Source organism: Phocoena phocoena, chromosome 13 (assembly GCF_963924675.1).
Source record: "Phocoena phocoena chromosome 13, mPhoPho1.1, whole genome shotgun sequence".
NCBI classification, from domain to species: domain Eukaryota; kingdom Metazoa; phylum Chordata; class Mammalia; order Artiodactyla; family Phocoenidae; genus Phocoena; species Phocoena phocoena.
Genome location: NC_089231.1, coordinates 67,403,902 through 67,424,650, shown reverse-complemented (window position 1 = coordinate 67,424,650; position 20,749 = coordinate 67,403,902). Strand labels below are relative to the sequence as shown.

Here is a 20,749-nt window from a genome sequence, read left to right as displayed (position 1 = left end):
TGGGGGATCCATGTGTTTCAAAAAAGCAATAAAAATATATCGAAGAAAGAGTCATAGAAGACTTGATGGCAGCAAGAATGTAGTTAAAAGCCCAGCATTCCTCAGAGCAGAAGAGGAGCCACAAGGCACTGTGCCATGCTCCTAGGTCTGGGCAGGGCACAGGTGGCCAGGAGACAAGTCTCATGACATTAACTTCACGAGAAGGGTCGGAGAGGTTTATTAGCCCATGGCAAGATACAAAATGATTAATGATAACAACCATATTCTACCAGCCAAGTGTCACTTGGCACTATGATAACATCCTATAGGACATCCCTGGTTTCACATTCCCTAATGGGCTACCTGAAGAAATGACCCCTCAAATTAAGACCCAAACACAAAGGGATTCCAGGGGCCACTGGGGAGGAGAATGCCTGAGAAAGCCCTCTCTGATCTATGTGGGGAGGGAAACTCTGCAGGACAATTTGGATTTCCAAACTTAGTAAGAGGGAAACAAATGTGCAAGGCAGGGTCTCCTGGGTCTGGGACAGGGGTAGGGGACAGGAGAGGCAAAACGGCAGTAGTTGGGACCTGAGAGCAGGTTTCTCTCTTCTACTTCTTCCTCCCGCCTCTCTCCTTGAGCGCCAGGTGGATGATGGCACCATTAGCCATGTTATAGTAAGCCAGCGAGTTGGAATCCTTGATGAAAATACCCTAGAAAACAGATGTAGTGCCTCAGCCCAGGGCAATCTGGCCTTGAACTCAGAGAGCAGCCTCACAAGTCCCAACACTCTGAACTTAGCAAATACAAGGGCTTGAAGGAAGGTGGGGTGGGAAAGGGAGTGGCACAGGGCAGAAATGAAGGTCTCTGGTTCCTCCCAGAATGCTTTGCTTTTCCTTCCTTCCGACCAAGCCATGCTGTCAAGACCCCAAAAATCTGGCCCTGACCAACCCCATGGAATTTTGACTCTCAAATCATAAGACCTTTAGAGATCAACTAGTTCAACAGCCTCACTTTACAGAGGAGGAAACTGAGGCCCAGAATGGGGATTTGTCTAAGTCCAAAAAGGGAGAACACAGCAGTCCTCTGTGACCTGGCAGGCACCAAGGTGAGCTGGACTATCACCTTTGTGTCCAAGCACAAAGCCAGGCTACCTGAGACCACACTGACTGGGATGGCTCTACCACTGGGACAGAAACCTACCAGAGCACTCCGAAGTCTGGTCCCCAGATGTCACCGAGGCATTCAAACCCCATACAAGACTGTGCTGTGACCTCGCCAGAGCCTCACCCTGTCAGACTAACCTGTCCCAGCACCCCCCACCAGCATCATCACTTCCAGGATGGACTCAAATGACCACACCCAGGTGTCTCCCCACTCCTCTGATTCCACAAGGGATTTATTAGCTTCTCGGACAACAGAGGGGGCAAGGACTACAGACACCCAACTCACCTCATACTGCAGCTTCTGTTTCCCTGCCGGCATGCCCGTGGCTTCGTGAATCTTCACCTTGATGACAGAGACCTATGGGATCGAGGAGAGGTCAGTCACCTCTTGCTAAGGTCAGCTGCAGGAAGCTTCCCCCGACTCTTTGGTTCCCCTGTACCTGATACCAGTTGGGGAGAGCAACTCATACCTGGTCTGTGAGTGGGAGGGTGAAGACCAGCACCTGTCCGTTCAGCTTCCATTCCGTCTTATCCTGCATGTTGGGCACCTGGACTTTGATGGACACTGGACCCTGCAAAACAGGAGGTGGCCATTATGCCTGGGGAGGCCTGAGTCAATCAGGAACTACGCTCTCCTATTCCTGGGCCAGTCGAGATAATGTCACCTGTCCATCAGGGCTCCTGGACTCTGGCCTGTTTCACTACTGACACCACTTGTAACATACAACAAATCACTCCCCCTTTTCAAGAATTGGTTTCCCTTCTTTAGAACAATCCCTGCCTACTGGTAAGGCTGGAGCTGAAGAAGAGACATGAAAGTGCTCTGCAAGCCTCAAGAAGTACCACAGGAGGAAAGAATATGAATTGCGAGGTCAGAAGACCTGGGTTCCCAACTCAGCTTCCCTGCTAACTAGGTCTCTCTGAGCCTCAACGCCATGTCTGTAAAGCAGCTGATCACAACTGCTGGATGGTAATGTTGTGAGCATTCAACAGACCAAGTACCTGTAAAATGTGTGGCTCTGCCCCAACACTTGAGTACGTACTCAAGAAATAGAAACTACCATCAAAAAGGAAAAAAGAAAAAAGATTTGGTCAAATGCACTGGGTGGGGCAGAACGTTTCTGCTTCCTCACTGGAGCTTCCCCAGGCAACAGCAGTGCCAAGATTCCCAGCTCTTATTTCTAGTACCCCCACAGGATCCCCACAACACACCACCTTCTAAGGGCTGGACCTGGAGGCAAAGGCCACAAAGAAATTAAGAATCGCACCCAGGATTCCCTCCAGTGTCCAGAACCCCTTTCACACCTGAGTCCTACTGCCTGTGCAGCTGGGTCTCCCTGCTGGCCTCTGCGACAGCTCACACCAGGGGGACTACTGACAGCTGTCTGTTCTGGCTGCTGACCCCCCCCATCTAGTGTGTGCTCAGAAGTTTCACGGGCCTCCAATGGCTGGCCCAGGTCCCAGAAGCCAAAACCATGGAAGAATAGGGTGGGCCAGGGAGTGTGTGACTGGGCCAGGACTGGACAAGCCCCTCGCCCCATCTAGACACTCCAGGCTGTGGGCAGCACTCTGAGATGCATACCTTGTTTCTGCGTAGAAACTCCTCTTCTGGCATGAGGCTGTCCTCGGTCTTCAGTTTCTTGGAGGCAGGCTCATCTTCCATGGGAGGTGGTGGGTGGACAGGCGGCATAGGGGCTGGAGCTGGGACGGGTGCCACAGGTGGTGCGGGCACGAAAGCTGCAAGAACAGGAATAAGCAGCCACGTGAGTGGGAGGAAGGGCCCAGGACTCAGGGCTGGTGAGAGTGAAAAGGGGATTGCAAAGGTTTCCCATTTCTCCCAGTCAGAGGTGTGAAGGACCACTCCTTGCTGAGTCTGGCAGCCAGTAAGTTACCTGGCAGGGGGACCTGGGAGACTGCCCAGATTGGGTAGCAGGAAACTGAAGGAAGGGCAGGACCGATGGATGGAACAGGTGGCAGCCAACAGCAAGCATCATCAGGCCTCTGTGCCTGTCCAGGCTGACCCCTCTGGGTGCACAGACCCCAGCTCTGCCATATCAGCCTATCTCCCCCAGGAGCCATAAGTCCCTGGCTCCCAGCTCAGGGATCTCTCACATGGTGAACTCAAGGCTCTCCTTTGGGCTAGACCACCAGCTGGAACAGCTGGCACTACCATCAGCCACTGCTCTGCTCAGGGCTTGGCCTGTAGTCCCGACCCACTGACCTGTCGGCACAATCATGGGTGGTGGGCGGGGTGCCATGATAGGAGGGGCCGAGGGAGGCATGGGCACCACGTTGATCCTGGGCGCATGGATGATCGGTGGCATGGGGGCGATCACCGAACCAGGAGGCAGTCGGACCACTGATGCCATCGGGGGCCGGGGCATGACGGGTACTGCAGACACAACTGTGGTACGGACAGGAGGTGGCATCTGTGGGGGTGAAGACCCACAGGTCACAGGATGCCAAGGCTGTACTCTAAGGGCACACAAAGCTGGCAACTGGCCACCTGCAGCTTTGAGGATGGGGCTGGATAGCATCGACTCAGCCCCCTGGGTCTGTGAGTGCAGCCTCACACTGGGCCCTGACAGGAACTATGCTGAGAGAGGCCCAGGGCAACCCTCTTTCCACTTGGGACTCAACCAGCTGCTCTTGGCAAACACTGAGAGAGCCACTGAAGACAATGACCTCCATTTAGCCCCCTGGAGTCAGGCCAGCAGTCCTCCAAGACCCATTAAGCCCTCCAGCCCATCCCTGACCCAAGTCTACTTCTCACATTTGCCACTCGCCTCCCTCCCTGTTCCAAGCCTCCCACACAGATAGGAGATCAAGCTGGAGGTTCCCACTTCTAACTAAAGGGTTCTTTTTCTCTCGACTTGACCCACTCAGCGCTTGGGCCCGCTGTGAGATAGCTGCCCTTCTCAGCCTGCAATGTCTAACCCCAAGAACCCAGCTCTGAAAGACCAGTCACAGGGTGGCTGCTGGCTAACCGCGGGTGGCCGAGGCACCGAGGTAATGGGTGGGGCTGAGCTGGGGATGTTGGTGGCTGAAGACGGAGGTGGTGGCTGCTGGGGGATTTCATTGGGCTTGCTGGGGCCAATCTTCTCTTTGGTATCATCTTCTGGCACCAAGCCCTTAGCCTTGTGGATGGCCTCGATCTGCTCCTGGAGGGTGATATTGGCCTGGGCAGCCTGCTGGGTCCGGGCCATGCTGCCGGAATGGCCATCCCAGGTCACCTGCATGGGAAAGCAAAGCCACAGCTTGTCAGGGCTCCTGGAACTGAGCCCAAGTGTGAGTCTGACGGCGGGGAAGGCACTAAGAGTCATCTGAGCTGCACCTTTTCCTCTGGCTTCTGGATCTCCTCCTCGCCAATCTTCTTACCAATGGCCGTTTCCTCTACACCAAAGATGTCGGTACGCCGCTCAGCCAGCTGTTTCAAGCTGCTCTCAATATCCAGACCTGGATATAGTCACAGAACGGAGGCAGGGGACAGAAAGGGAAACTAAACCAGATGCCCTTCTGACAACACAGCAGCTCTACTGGTGCAGGGTGGAGGCTGTTCTCATGGGACAAGGCTATCTGTGGGTCCCAATGCAGCACGCCTGTCCTCTGAGCCTAGGGAAGGCTGCCCAATGAGCACTAAGCCTGTAAACCAGGGCTTGTCCAACCCCTTGACTTACAAAAGGCAACTGAGAAGACAGGGTCACATGAGTGGCGTGGCGAGTAGCAAAGTCAGGAATAAAAGCCTGGTCTCCTGCCTCTGGGACAGTTTCCTCCCTCCCTATCATGCTGCTTCTCACACACAGTCAAGGCACCGTGTCTCATTTCAAGGTGCTCAGTGTACTCCAGCCATCAGAGCCTTCATTCTAAGACAGCCCTGAGAGTGAGCACCTCTCTCAGCTGTAGTGAGATCTTGCACTAGGATGTCAATGTACACATGCTATCCACATCAGGTGCTGGCTTTGGAAGAATCCCTATGAAGAGTCCTTCTAGAAAAGGGGAAGTTATTTTGTAGTGTCATAGGCTACACCTATCCTCAAAAGCTTTTATTGACCTCAATTGTTACCTTCTATGTTTGATTAAAGCATAAAGTTGATCATAGATTCCCCATGGGCCAAAGTGAGATGGGGCTGAGTCAAAGAAGGGGTGTGGACAGAGTGGGGGATGCCCCCCAACCTCACCTGGTGCGTACACCTCATCATCACTCTGCTTCTCACGAATGGAGCGGTCTCGCTGCTCCAGCCAACGGGGGTCAAGAAGCCCAATGCGCATGTGTTCCTGCATTTTGCTGGCAGGGATCTTCTCCCCAGTGATGGGGGACACGAGATATTCATCTGGAGCAGGGGCTGGAGGCAGGGGCTTGGAAGCTAAAAAGCAAAAGAGATCCTTGAGTGAGAATACTGGGTGGCAGCCCAGGTTAAAAGGGTGCTATTTCATTCGTGCACCATCCATTCAGTGCCACGCTGTACCTGGCACTATGCATTGCACCAGAGCACCAGAGATGACGAAGTCCCATTCCCCATCGTGAGGCCTATGACAGAGAAGCTATCAACGCCTTTATGACAAGCCACCTCGAGCCCTCCTAAAAATGGACAGGTCTGAGGAACATGAGGGCAGAAGAGCAGAACCAACCTTTTGGGTCATAGTCCTTCCGGACAATGACCTGGTCTGGAGTTGGGGGCAGAGGCGGTGGCATGGGTGTCTCTGGAGGTGGGGGCACTTTCTGCCCTTCTTCTTCATCATCTGAACCCTGAAAAGCAAAGTAGTGGCAGGACTCAGAGAGGGGCTGAGAAGACACCTCCCTGCAGCTGAGCCCTGGTGGCTCTCAGGGTGGCAAAGAGCCTAGGCCCCTGCCAGTCAGCATCCATGTGCTAAGCCTCCCAGGGCAGCCGAGGCCAGCCGGCAGCTGGCCAAGCTGCTTCCTCACAGCATGAATGGGAGTGCTGGGGGCCGTGGTGCTAACGCTCTGCCCAGGCATTTCCAGCAGCTGGCACCAGGCAGTCACAGCAGGCCAAGGGCACTTAACGTGCTGGAGAGGGGTGCGGGGAACAAGTCAGCGTTCAATGGTAGCTGCTCAAGAAGCAATGCTGGGAGGGAGAGAAAAAGTCAATTCCCAGACACATGCATCTTTATTCTCAGGCTGCACACAAATTCTTTCCGAGGGGAGGAAAGCAGTTTGGCTCTGCAGACTCTATGCCTGCTTGGAGGGCCTGCCTCGATGGGGGTAGACGAGGCCAAAAGCCACTTAGCAAAGCTCTGGAGGACTTCCCTGGCGGTCCAGTGGTTAGGACTCCGTGCTTCCACTGCAGGGGGCATGGGTTTGATCCCCGGTCGGGGAACTAGGATCCCGCGAGCCACATGGTGTGCGCCCCAACCCAGAAAAAAAGAAAAGCTCTGGAAACTGCTGATCATTTGGGCCTCAGCGCAAAAGCGTCAAAGTACATGGTATAGAGGTTTCCCTGAGAGCCAGCCTGGGGTCGGCAGTGAGCAGGGCCCCTGGGCAAAGGAGGAAGGTCACAGAACGCGGCCAGCACAGCTTTCAGATCTTTGCCTATGAATGAATCTCTGTTGCCTGAGCTGGAAAGAGGCTCTGTGCTGCCTGGGCCTGGGCAGCTACTCAGCCAGGACTCCTTCTTCAGGAATCCACACTCCCTTTAAAGATTCACAAGGGAGCTGGACTTCTCTGGAGGAGAGCACCCCCATCTCCCTGGGCTCCAGGAGCATACCTCATCCATGTCTTGCACTTGGGTGTCCTGGTCCAGCTGGGACGGAGGCTCCTCCGCCTTCTCCTGTTTCTCGTCCTCCTCATCAGACTCGACCTCCATCTCGACCTCCTCACTCTCCCCAAACTTCTCGTAGCGCTCCTGAATGAGGATTCGGGCCCCCAGCTCCTCTGGGGTGGTGGGGGGAGGGAAGTTCCCTGGCAAAGGGTGAGCCAGAGTCAAAGGCAGGGTTCACACAGACGCTCCTTATCAAAGGCCCATCTATCTGCTCTCTCTACACTGTTAGCTCTCTGAGGGCTGGGACTGTCTGATTTCTCTCCTATCTCCAGAGGCCCACCCGTTGGGCCATTATTGTCAGGTATGATAATATTTGTTCAACTGGGTTTAACTGGGGCAATGGGGTAGAAGTGAAGTCTTCCAGAAGCAGAAAAGAAACAGATACCCATAGAACCCTCTGAGGGATTCTGCTGCTCCTTGGGGACAGCTGGAAGAGATCTCCCAGGATGGCTCCAAGCTCCTGGCTCCCCTAACTGGAGTCACAGACCTACCTTCCTCATAGACCTACCTTGCTCATTGGGCTGGAAGTCCACTGTTTCCACCACCACAAAATCATGCCAGTCAATCTGAGCATAGGCCACCCGTTCCTTTTCCTTCTCCTCCTCTTCCTTCTTCCTCTCACGCTCCTGAAACTTGGCCCACTCCACCCGGTAACATACCTGAAGGGATGGGAAACAGCGTGGTGCTGAGCTGAATCAGGGTCTGCTCCTGAGGAGGCTATCATCTCCAAGGCCTTCACCAAAGCCAACGTCTCCTTCAGAACAGGAAGCTGATCTGCCCATAAAGGAGAACTTCCTGGGGCAGACTATGGTATTTGTACCTGGTTTCAGCCAGGCCCAGAGTTTGGACAGGATGAAAATATGAAATACCACAGAGACCTTCTGTCTAGGGCCCAGAGAGACCTTCTGTCTGGGCAGCTGTTTGTTATAACCTCAAAGTTTTCTGCTTGAGTTGGCGAGTGGCTAGCAAACTCCCTCCCAGAAGTTTGCATGACAACCAAGTGCCCACAAAAGCAGCAGCAGTCTGAAAGCCTGCAAAACAGAAGCCTCAAGCAGCCACCCAGAACAGCCAGCACCAATATGCCCTCTCTCTTCGACTCTGAAAACCTGGGACTTCAAAAGGCAATTGTCACCAGGGAACCCGTTCAAAAGCTGGCTTCTAGCAACAGAAGAAAAAAAGAGACTGAAGCAGACAGAAAGTTGGGAAGCAGAGAATCCAGGTTTCTTGGTCTTTGTAGCCTCAAGGCCTTTCCTCCCACCACGACTGTGCCTGGAGCATAAGAAGGTACTGGTTCGGAGACTACTTCCAAACACACAACAGAACCTACATAATGTAACGTTAGTGCCGTCAGTAACTGGTTATAAGAAATTTAGTTTACCTGGTCCAAAACTTCCCGGGGGTTCTCTGCCTCTTTCTTGAGTTTGGTAAATAAGCCTTTGGGTGGAATCAAGATCTGAAACACAGAAGATTTAAAGCAACTATCAGTGCAGCACAACACGGGACAAAGAAGTGGCCTTCCTGGGCCTGTGGAAAGGCACAGGAGAAAGGAAAGCATGGGATGCTGGGATCCAATCTCAGCTCTACTTGGCTGTGCAACTTTGGGCAAGTTACTCAACCTCTGTAACTTGGTTTTCTTCTACAAAATGGTGACACTGCCACTTAAACTTGGCATCATCAACTTAAAAGGTTGCCAAGGGTAGCAGGAAAGTATGCAAAACCACCACCAGATCGCTGAGCACACAGTCAGCATGGGATGACTGCTCTCAGGGGGCGGATCTGCCCTTTACCCTTCTGCACATGCCAACAGGCCCCCTGATGACTTTATTGAAGACTACAGCCCACAGGCTCCACCTCCCTAGACTTCTATCCCCTGCTTTCTGTTTACCATTTTCTCTATAGTATTTATCACCAACCGACATACACTTACGTTGCACTTGCTTATTGCCCCTTCACTAGACCGGTCTCCACAAAGACAGGGGTTTCTCTGTCTTTGGCTCACCGCTACATATCCAGCACCTAGAACAGTGTCTGACACTCAAAGCATATTTGCTGAGAACGAATGCTGGCTTTGTTTAAAACAATCAGTCTTTCCAACTGCCCCAAGTGTATCCACTCTCACTGGAAAAACAGCTCAGCCCCACTCCAGCCTCTCTGTCCTTCTTCCTCAGGAATTGATCTGCTCCTAGAGTTCCCAGGCCTAGAGACACACCAGTGCCCTCAGCTTAGAGTAATGAATGTCAATACCCAAATTCTGAGGGAGAAGGAATAGGAAAGTTAACAGAATAAAAAGGAATCTGCGGACCTTTAACTCTGGAAGCAGTCCACTGAGAGAAATTAACCCAGGGCTCACTTAAAATTGATACTGTGTAGTTACAATAACCCTTGGGTCTTATGACTTGAATGATTGTTATTTCAGCTACTCTCCTAGCTTCTGGACTTCCTAAACACAAACATTTTTGTCATTCTTTCTAGTTATATACTTAAAGTGAATGAAGTTAGAGGATATCATTACATAACCTTTCAAGTCAGATCTTTAACATATTGTTTCTAGATATCAAAAAGAGATGTGCAAACCATGCCACTAAAAAGGAAAGACAACCTCCATTATGTGTGTAGCAAGAAAAATGTTCCACAGGCATATCTATACCAGTGTACTTTTTAATAAATTAGCGATCTGATTATTTTAAATACCAGTATTGACTTGTCTGCATTCTTGATTGCAACAACGCAGCATGATAATTAAGATCTTAGGGTCTGGAATAAAAATGTCAGCACTCAAGTCTCTGCTCCGCAACCCCCTAGCTGTGCAACCCTGGTCAAGTTAACTTCTCTGTACCTCAGTTTCCTCTTCTGTAAAATAAATATAATAACAGTGGCTACCTTATAGATTATTAGGGGTTAAATGAGAAGATACTACATAATGTAAGTATTCAATACTGGCTACACTTATTTATTTTAAGTTGATTCCCAATGCCTATTTAAATGATACTTCTAATTCAAAGTACTTTTTAGGGTGGAAAACAACAGAGGTTTCAGAGTCAAATGTTGGTTAAATCTCAGTGCAGCTACTTACTAGCTGAGAGACCACAAGTAAGTACTTCACCTCTCTGAGCTTTCTGAAATAGGAAGGAAAACACTTACCTTATGGATTCTTGTGAGGATAAAATTAGGTAATAATAGGAGGCAACTATTAAGAGCTTGTTTCTTCTCAAGCCCTACTGAGGCAACTGAAATTTAATTTAAATGTACATAAAAGCAACTAGCATCACTTGGCCTTATCACGCAGCAGGCACTCACCTAATTAGTTACCAATCACGCGTTTCCTTTCTCTTTAGAAACAGCAGTCTACGTTGCATTTACTAGGAAAACTGAATAGAAATCAAGATTTTATACTGAACTGGGATATTTAACATCTGCTTGGGGGCCCCACACAGGAGCGGGGTCCTTGCAGACAGTGAGTGGATAGAGTGCTGATGGTAAGATGCCTTCCTTCCCTGGGCCCAGCACCCTGGCCCCCGCCCTGCCCAGGCACCTTGGTATACTGTTCCACCAGCTTCGTGAAGTAGTTGAAAAGGCTGTGTTGCGGGCGAAGGAAGTCAAACTGGTAGTTGCGCTGCTCTTTCTGCATCAGCTGGGTCAGAAACTGGCGCCCATTCCTGGCCACAAACTGAGCCGTCAGCTTCACCACGTCCAGGTCGAAGGCTGAGATAGAGGGGGGGTCTGCAATGAACTCGAACTCGGGAGGGGGCTCTTTGGGCACGATGGTTTCTTGGATCACTTGGGCTTGAACCTAAGATGCAAAGGGAATGTGAGGCAAGAGGCACAGGGGTGGTGGGACTCCAGAGAGGTGGCGGGGACGCACCCCCGGCAGACGGCACAGACCTCTATACTTCTGCTGATCACGAACACGCCATTGGCACGTGGTGTGAGAGAATCCTAACTCACAAGGGCACCGATTTCTTGGCCAACTGTAGCCTCGACTCGCTAAGTGGCTTTCTGAATGAGAACCGAGTCCCTCTGTATCGCTGCTGCTGCCCTGAAACTGAGGACCAAAACTGGGTGGCAGAAGATCTAACAGGAACACAGCTTGTGAAACCCCGCCCAAGGGAGAGAGAGGATGTAGTAAGCTCTACATGTGTGCAGAAGACCCCACTGGACAGAAGACTTCCACGTTTGTTACCTCATCTGGCCACTACACGAACCACGAGGTGGACAGAACAAGTACTGTGAATTCTTTTTATAGATGAGGAAACTGAGGTCACCTGAGGCCCTAGGAGTAGTAAATTGCAACACAAGGTCTCAGAACCTATTCCAACCTTTACTTCCTACTGTAAAACAAGGGGCAGCCTTTGCCACCATGGCTCAGGAGTGAAGCAAAGAGAAACGACTAGTCCAAGTCTACACAGGAGGCAAAATGTGTGGGCTCCTCCTGTCCTCACTGACAGCCCTAATCGTCCCTAGTGCTAAGGGGGTATTAGGGCAGGCCAGAAAGAGGAGCCCTGGGAAGGTGAGACAGTAGGAGGGATGCCCAAGAAGGGGCCCACAAGCCACACTGCAACACTGCCCTCACGCCACGGTCAAGGAAAAGAGTAGGAACTGAGAGCATGGACTTTAGGGTCCTGACTCTGCAGCCTTGGGTAAACTGTGCTTCCCTAAGCCTCAGATTCCTCATCTGAAAAATGGTCACTTTACTGGCCTCCTCATGCAGCCGCTGTGAGGCACCAATGAGACAAGGCTCCCAAAGCACTGAGCACAGAGCGAGAAGGGCAGCATTCAGCAAATGCCAACTGTCAGCAACACTTTGCTGTGTGAGTCTCAGCATCTGCCTCTGTAAGATGGGGATAAAGACCTCAAGTTTCTCCCTGGGTGGTTGTGAGGTCTGGACAGCAGAGTTCTTTATCTTCCCCTCCCTGTCCCAGCCTCCCTTAGCCCTGGGGAAGCGAAGGGAGGGGCTGGCTCCAACCTTCTGGGGCAGCTGCTGCTGGGTGGCTTGCTGCTGCTGCTGCATGACCTTGGGGATGGCAGCCGAAGGCTCCTGGGCTTTCCCCTCCTTGAACTCGCTGACCTTGTGGCGGTAGTAGGCATGGTAAGGGTCATTGGGGTTCAGGAAGTTGAACTTGGGGTTGTTGATCTCGTTCTGTCGTATCCTAGCTTCAAATTCAGGTCCGTTTCTAGAAAAAGGAAAAAAGAGAAGCATTAATACCACAACCCTTGCAGCTGCTCAGACCAGAACACTGCCCATGCAAGCCCCATTCTTGCCACCACCCATCACTCAAACTAGCCCATCCCTCAACACAGCAGAGGTCCTCTTCGAGACTCCTGGCATCAGCGACCAGTGCCCCCTGCCTCCTTCGGCCTGCGCAGGCCTCCTCTACCACAGGGTCTCCAGACCTCCATCATTCCTGCAGCTCCTCTGCCAGTCTTGCCATTTCCAAAACCATCTGGACTATTTCTTTTTTCTTTTAATAAATTTACTTTAAAAAATGTACCTGGGCTTCCCTGGTGGCGCAGTGGTTGAGAGTCCGCCTGCCAATGCAGGGGACACGGGTTCGTGCCCCGGTCCGGGAGGATCCCACATGCTGCGGAGCAGCTAGGACCATGAGCCATGGCCACTGAGCCTGCGTGTCCGGAGCCTGTGCTCCACAATGGGAGAGGCCGCAGCAGTGAGAGGCCCGCGTACCGCAAAAAAAAAAAAAAAAAAGTACCTAAGAAGGCACGGGAATGCCCTGGGGTCCAGTGGTTAGGACTCCGTGCTCTCACTGCCGAGGGCCTGGGTTCAATCCCTGGTTGGGGAACTAAAATCCCACAAGCCATGGCACAGCCGAGGCGGGGTGGGAAGGCATGTATTACTACTTCAGATAAAAATCATTATGGCTGGGCTTCCCTGGTGGCACAGTGGTTGAGAGTCCGCCTGCCAAAGCAGGAGACATAGGTTCTTGCCCTGGTCCGGGAAGATCCCACATGCCGCAGAGCGGCTGGGCCCGTGAGCCATGGCCGTTGAGCCTGCGCGTCCAGAGCCTGTGCTCTGCAATGGGAGAGGCCACAGCAGTGAGAGGCCCGCGTACCGCCAAAAAAAAAAAAAAAAATCATTATGGCTTTACTAACAAAAGGCAGTCATAAAATTCAATACAATGAAAACAAAGTAACATGGTTAAAGTTTACCTGCAGTTTGCCGAGACTGAGGCCAGTTCTCTTAGTTAAAAGTGGGATGACTGAGTGCTGGGGAGGTATTAAAAGATATGCTAGCACCAAACTGAGACTTTGTCCTTTGGGTAACAAGAAAAAAAAAATATGAAAATTTAATGGGATTTAATGCCTTGTCCAAATATTGGCTAAAATCACCTCATTTACTACTGGGTGAGGCTCATATAGGAAACACTGTTCTCCAAGGACCACATCTGTGCTGCTGCATAAGGCGCATTCAGATGACAGGGGAGTGGTGAGAAGGGCAGGGAGGTCACCATCTCTCTCTGTATCTGGAATAGTTTCCCACATACACCCTATGTCCCCAATTTGTATGTTTTTAAAAATTAATTTATTTTTTATTTTTGGTTGCATTGGGTCTTCGTTGCTACACACAGGCTTTCTCTAGTTGTGGCGAGTGGGGGCTACTCTTCATCGTGGCACGCGGGCTTCTCATTGCAGTGGCTTCTCATGTTGCGGAGCACGGGCTCTAGGAGCACGGGCTTCAGTAGCTGTGGGTTGCGGGCTCTAGAGCGCAGGCTCAGTAGTTGTGGCGCACGGGCTTAGTTGCTCCGCGGCATGTGGAATCTTCCCAGACCAGGGCACAAACCCGTGTCCCCTGCATTGGCAGGCAGATTCTTAACCACTGCGCCACCAGGGAAGTCCCCCAATTTGTATGCCTTTAAACACTCAGAATGAAAAATGTCTCTCTCATGATGTGTAGGGAACCCTTATTTTTTTTAAAGAATCCCAACAGTAATATTTCAAGGTGTCACACATCCACAACATCTGTGGAAATGCACTAACCTTAAAGACACAAGATGTGGACACACTCAAGTTTTACGTTCACTACTGACTCACCAAGTTACCAAACTTCTCTTGACTCAATCTCCCATGTGTAAAATATGGCAAAAACCACCTTCTCTCTCTACTTTGAAATACTGAGAAAATCGAATTAGTTAATGAGCTGCCAAAGTCTTTTTGAATCATACAGTGGCCTGCAAATGCCACAGACTGTTACTCCTATGAAGGCTAGAAGGGGCTGTCCTATAAAGATGAGAGATGATCTGGGGGGCTTCCATCACTCCTTTGACCAGAGCCCTGCACTCAGAGGTGCCCCAAACACACCAAGGGACAGCTCCAGAGGCTGGTGGCACCCGGGTCACTCCACTTTCATACCCTTGCCCTGTCAGTTGAAGACAGGGCAGGAGACAGGGTGCAGGTGATGTTGTGCCCCAGTTTAGCCACCATGGCAGTGGTCATCAGCACCCCGGCTAGCTCCTCCACAAGTTCTAGTCACACTCTGCAGCGTGACTAACACCATGAGGTCTGGATGTGACAATGCATTAGTCCAGCTGAAACCCCATGCTTGAGGAAGAAGCATTCTTCCACCCCCTTAAATAATGCAAGCCACACAAGGACAAGGGTAAATGTACATTTAAATATGGCTAAACTAGGCCACCATACAAAGGGCTGCTAGAAAAGGGGGCTCTGGTTGTCTCCTCTACCACCGCCTCCTAAGCCATAACCTCACATCTGGGAACAATCTGAAATATAGAACGAGAACGCAGGCATATTCATTCCAAGCTACTCTGTTGCTTTAAATTAGCTTAATGTTAATTTTAGAATTATATTCTCTAACACAAGGAATAGATTTCAGCAGAAAAAGACATGATTCTGACTCAACCTAGCTGGTGGGACTTTTTAAGAGTAATTTCCCTTAGTTTCTTGACAGTAAAATACAGGGAAGGGAAGACCAAACCTAGAGAGAAAAAACTCCTTTTGGAAAACCACACTGGGTTGGTGATGTTTTACTCTATGTTCAATCAATCAATACATGTGAACCCAACAGAAGTAAAGCAGAGGGTCCTGCATGTCTGCTTTTAACCCAGAGTGAGATGCTGCTCTGTCCCTTCACGGCAATGTAAACAAAAGCAAGTCCACAGATTTCAGAAATGCCTATAAGGCAATCATCATAGTCAAAAACAGATCTAGAGGGCTCCCCTGGTGGCGCAGTGGTTGAGAGTCTGCCTGCCAGTGCAGGGGACGCGGGTTCGTGCCCCGGTCCGGGAAAAACCCACATGCCGCAGAGCGGCTGGGCCCGTGGGCCATGGCAGCTGAGCCTGCGCGTCCGGAGCCTGTGCTCCGCAACGGGAGAGGCCACAACAGTGGGAGGCCTGCATACCTCAAAAAAAAAAAAAAAAAAAAAACAGATCTAGAGACGTGGACATATAGATTTATTATTAAGGGAACTTGGAGAGATTCTTATTTTTGGGGCTGGCACAAAATTATTGGAAAGCTACTTGGCAAAATAAGAAATATTTAAAAATGCTCTTTTAGGCAGTAATGTGCCACACAGAATTTTCTTCTAGGAAAACAATCTAAAAGGGAAAGAAAATGCTCAGAGACTTCCCCATAGCTTCATTTGCCAAACTGAAATGTTGGAAACAACTTCAAAGGAAAATACAGAGGAGTCAGCCAAGTCAAGGAAGGCCCATCACCTTAACATGGTGCATCCTTTCCAGAGAGGACCATGCAGCACCAGGAGACCGTGGAGCAACACAGGAAAATGCTTACAACACAGTGCAAATGGAAAAAGCAGGATATGAAAGTATCTCTACTAGTATTACAAGAATCTAAAAAAGGATGCCAAGGGCCAGAAGGAAACAGGAAAAAGTGAAAACAGCTAGTAGAAGCTATTCTGGTCGCGAGACTGTGGTGATTCTTCCTCTTACGCTCTTTTCCTATTTATTGTTTTAAATAGGAAAACATATCAGGAGGTGGACTTCCCTGGTGGTGCAGTGGTTAAGAATCCGCCTGCCAATGCAGGGGACACAGGTTTGAGCCCCAGTCTGGGAAGATCCCACATATTGTGGAGCACCTAAGCCCACGCACCACAAACACTGAGCCTGTGCTCTAGAGTCCTCGAGCCACAACAACTGAGCCCATGTGCCACAACTGCTGAAGCCCACATGCCTAGAGCCCGTGCTCTGCCACAAGAGAAGCCACCGCAATGAGAAGCCCGTGCACCGCAACAAAGAGTAGCCCCTGCTCGCCGCAACTAGAGAAAGCCTGCACGCAGCAATGAAGACCCAATGCAGTCAAAAGTAAATTAATTAAAAAAAAAAAAATCAGGGGACAAGGGGAAGAATAAGCGTTGCTATGAAATATTAAACTTATAAACACAACACCTGCTGCCCTGAATCTGACATGGCCTAATAATGTTCAATCAAGCACAGAGCTGTTTTAACCCAATATCCAGGTTGGTCAAAGCCGTTGAAATGTGAAAGGTTCACCCGCATGCAGCCTGACACAGTGCAAGACATCAACCAGAGTAATCTCTTTCTATGTTTCATTTTAAAAAGAGGTTGAGAAAGGAAGGACCCATCTGTTAAATGATGTATCGTGATGGGGATGCTGCCTCAGGGTCAAGGTGTGGCTCCCTGGAGAGCATATGCCCTGACTGAGGGCAGCAGTCTGCTCAAGGCCAGCTACTGCTTCCACGCAAGGAGCCGTCCAATTCATCAAGAGAAGCCAGAAATCCAGATTTACTGTGCAATCTCATTTTTAAACAATGACAACTAATTCAAAAGTTTAAAAATTATATATTGTTAAGAATGAACAAAAAGATCTGTAGGCTGGATGTGGCCTGCTGGCTGCCAAAGGAATACTTGAAATGCCCTAAACTAGGGGATGGTTGACCTTTGGAGTCAAGTGGCCATCAAGAAGACTCCATCTGAGGAAGTGTAATGGGGAGGAACAAGAGGAAATCAAGCGGATTTTCATGCCATCTGAGGTAATAGCTACATGATGTACCCGAACTGCACTCAGTCCCCTCACCCCTGCCTCACAACAATTCTAGGTGTTATTTTATTCCATTTTGCAGATGGGTCAAAGGAAATGCAGTCCTTGCACAATGAAAATCATCAACTCCCTTTTGTCTTCCTAAGGCCAGCAGCTCAGATACAGACACACATTATCCATGACAAAGCAGCGTTCCAGGTATTTCCTCAGGCTCGGTTTGGAAGCACAGGTTCTGGTGACTCTGGAGCTGGGTGTGCCTTGTACTCTGCCACCACCATACTATGTTAGCGATGCCAGTCCTGCCCACTGCCTACCTCACACCATGCTGTGGTTTTAGATGAGCTGACAGGCCTAAGCCAACAATACCACTCTAAAAACCCAAGTGTTACCCTTGTGCAAATTCAGGAGCTCTTGATGCTAAAATCTACCCGTGACCCACATGAGCAGGAGTAGCTATGTTACCTGGCCACGAAGCTGGCAGTCTTGTCAACGATATTCCTGACCTCTGGAGGAGGGTAAATAATACCCACCACTGGCTTGGAAGGAGTAGAATCCTCCTTTGAAGATGCTTCCTCTTCTGTGGGCTGTGAAAACAGGAAAAGGAAGGTCTTAAAGTTCCTGGCTTGGTGCCAGATGCCCACCATTAAACTCCTCTAGGATATTATTGAGAATACAGACTCTCCTGCCCAATTCGAGACTTTCCTTGAGTCAGGAACCTCTGCTCCAGAAGAGCCACTCTCTCAACTGCTCTGTGCTTGCATGGGACTTTCCCAGGGAACCAATGAAAAGAGCAGCCTCTCTGGCTCCCCTCCAGCTAGAGCATCTCTGTGACACTGGGAATCTGCATTTTTACCAAGTGTCCATGTGATTCAGATGGAGGGGGGAAATCTAACCACATTCTGAGAAACCACATTCCAGAATCCAGAAGGCCATGCCTGTATCCCCACCCTTGGATGTGCCTGATACGGGATATGTAAGAATTGTCTGCTGAATAAAGAAATGGGAAACTCCTTGCTGGCCACTTCTTCTGCCTTGAATGCCCTTTCCCTCTGCATCCATTCCGTAGTCTAAACCATCACTTAATGTTCAAATGTTTTGCGAAACTCCACTGGAATACTCAACATTAACTGCCCCATAAATTCCAAATTCTTTCCTCACCAGCTTCTTCCCCTTAGTAAACAAAGGTTCAAGTCTCTCATTTTGGAGAAACAACGTTTCTCCTCTACCCTCATGCTCCTTTCTGCTACTGCCTTCTCCCTGCCTTCCTCTGGTAGCTAAACAGCCTGAGTTCTCTCAGCCTTGCCGTTCCCACTTGCTCAGCTCCCATTTGATCCCCCTTCATTCCAAGTGCTCATGCCAAAGTCAAAAATGACGGCCTACAGCCAGCTACATCAGTATACCGTGTGACCAGTGACGGCTCCTTCACAAAACTCTCAACTCCCAGGTCCCATTCTCACCTGTATTTCCTTCTTGCTCACCATTCCATCCAAGTTTCTCTCCTGGCTCCTGTTTCACCTCCTGCCCTATAGTGTTAGGGGTCCCCAAAATTCTGTTCTTGGTTCTCTTCACACTATACACACTGTCCTCAGTCAGGCACTTACAAAACGTCCTCCACTTCCCCTAGCACCTACAGGCTGAACCATTCTACCCCCGTCAACGTCCCACATCACTCTTATGTGCCACAAAGCTTTAGATCGAGCAGTTCTGGGCACTTTCATCGCTAACTGCTTTCCTCACGAATGGCCAACCATGCCTCCAGTCATCCCGGGCAGAAACGTGGGTCTCTTCTCCCTTCCTCAGCCTACACGTTCAATGATAAGAACATTTGTCAAGCACAGAGTAGGTTCCATATACTTTCCTAAGCACTTTAAGCGTATTAAATCTGTAACCTTTACAGACCTCTAAGAGGTTAAGTACTCTTATTATTATATTATTGTCTTGTCATTTTACAGATGGACAAACCGAGGAATGGAGACCTTAACTGGCCCAATGGCAGAACCAGGATTCCAATGCATCACTTTGGAGGGAGAGCCTGCACCACAGCCCTTTTGTGATCTGAGCTTGCCCATCCCCTCTGTCCCATGCCCCAGCCACAATCTAGGCCAGGCTCTCAACATCTTTTGAATAACATGACTAACCTGTCCTCCTAGCAATTCTCCCCATCACTGTTTACCTGAATTTCTGAAACACAAATATGTCACTATCCGGCTTACATCCCTTCCTTTTCTCCCAATAGCCTGCTATGAAAACTTCAAATCCCCAGAAATACACCTCTTAACCACCACTTTCCCAACCCTATGCTTTAACCTTCTTTACTCTTGACAAGAGGCACCATCTGATTCCCACCTTGGTATCTTGGCACTTATCTGGTATTACCTTGGTTACTTTTCCCCAAGATACTGGGAAAATGCCAGGGATACATAGGTATTTGCAGTGGTCAGCATACAGGATGTGCTCAATAAATGTTTGCTAAATGAATAAAGAATGGTATTTCCCTTCCCAATCACCTATCTGGTGAACTACTGATTCATTCTTCTAAATGCAATTTACCTTTCACGCCGGTGGGCTTCACCTACCTTAATCTCCCCTATATCCCACCAAAGCAATGTTGATTAGAATTCCTGTCTCCTTTGTACTTGATACTTATATCACACTGCAATTACTGACCCACGTCTTTCCTCCTTAGCTGACTGAGATCTTTTGAAGGGCTGGCTGAAACTGTATCATTTATGGTAACTGAGGCAATAAACATTTATTGAGTATTCACTTATATCTGGCTCCCCACTAGTGTGTGAGCTCCCTAAATAAAGCAGGAACTGCGCTTCATTCATTCCGTCGGAGCCTGGCACAGTGTCTGGCTTAGAGTAAGCACTACACAGATGCTGAGATTTAACGTTCAAAGATGCACCGTGCAGGCTGGGAAATTAGGGACTCCTGGGCAAAGACTGGGGGCCGGTGGGCCCAATTAACACAGAAGACCGGTGGATGCGCTGGATCAGTGCTTCTCAAATTTTAATGAATCACCTTGGGAGCTTGTTAAAATACAGATTCTGATTTAAAAGGTCTAGGGTGGAAACTCAGAATTTCTAATGAACTCCCAGGTGATGCTAGCCGGTCCGCGGACCACACTTTGAGAACTCCTGTTCTACAGGCTTGTTTCGCTACCAGAAGGTAGGCGGGAAGCGCGCTGCCTCCTGGGACCTGGAGTCCCTCCAAGCCCTCGCAAACCGCCGTTTCTTCCTGCACGAGTAAAGAGGGCCCGCGCCCGAGGGGAGGGCCCAGGTCGAGGTGCGGGGGTCGTGGTACCTGTTTGGGCTCGGTGGCCGCGGGCGGCGGCGGGGGCACCGCCTGCACGGGTCCGGCCGGCATGACTGCGACGCTCAGTGCTGCCAGTCCGCCTCTGTATAGGTGAACGGTGCGGCGTCAAAGCAGCTTCCCCGCACCAACAGTACAACAAGCTCGCAAGATGGCGGCGGCCGAGCGAGTCGTCGCCGAGGGGGGCGAGGCTGACGCACTTCCGGGGCCGCCCCTTCTCCGTGACGTAAATTCCCGCCCCTCCCTCTCGAGAGACGCCGTTGCCGTGGCAGCGGTCGGGGAGCCGGGATAGGTTTTGCCGGGGATCCCAGGAGCTGCAGGCGCACTTAGGGGCAGTTTCATGAGCCGACCAGACACAGTGGCTGAGGCTGCGACGCCGGAGACTGGTGAGACGTTTTACATCTCCCGCCGACGCCCTCGCACGCACCCCACGGCCCCGGCCCCCCTACCCTTTACTCCACCAGAAGATTCCTCTCTCTCTCCGACCCCCGCCTTCCAAGGCCCCCGCTCTCTCCCATTGGCCT

General features: G+C 50.4%; 1 protein-coding gene across 1 annotated transcript; it reads right to left on the bottom strand.

Moving 5' to 3' along the window:
* Positions 1-193: 193 nt before the first annotated feature.
* On the bottom strand, positions 194-20,387 carry SF3A1 (splicing factor 3a subunit 1). Its single transcript, XM_065889838.1, has 16 exons — positions 20,217-20,387; positions 17,373-17,494; positions 11,887-12,094; positions 10,456-10,713; positions 8,302-8,376; positions 7,432-7,582; positions 6,870-7,063; positions 5,776-5,893; positions 5,325-5,510; positions 4,481-4,602; positions 4,134-4,379; positions 3,368-3,575; positions 2,729-2,883; positions 1,617-1,718; positions 1,433-1,504; positions 194-693 (listed from the first exon to the last, which is right to left on the bottom strand). The coding sequence occupies exons 1-16, from the start codon at positions 20,277-20,279 to the stop codon at positions 592-594; spliced, it is 2,382 nt and encodes a 793-aa protein (XP_065745910.1). The 5' UTR covers positions 20,280-20,387; the 3' UTR covers positions 194-591.
* Between the last annotated feature and the right edge of the window lie 362 nt (positions 20,388-20,749).

Coding starts and splice junctions, on each gene's coding strand:
- SF3A1 (XM_065889838.1), bottom strand. CDS start 20,279: ATGCCGGCCGGACCCGTGCAGGCGGTGCCCCCGCCGCCGCCCGCGGCC. Junction 2,884..3,367: donor ACCCATGATTGTGCCGACAG/GTCAGTGGGTCG, acceptor CTGTTCTTGCAG/CTTTCGTGCCCGCACCACCT. Junction 1,719..2,728: donor AGTTTCTACGCAGAAACAAG/GTATGCATCTCA, acceptor CCTGTTTTGCAG/GGTCCAGTGTCCATCAAAGT.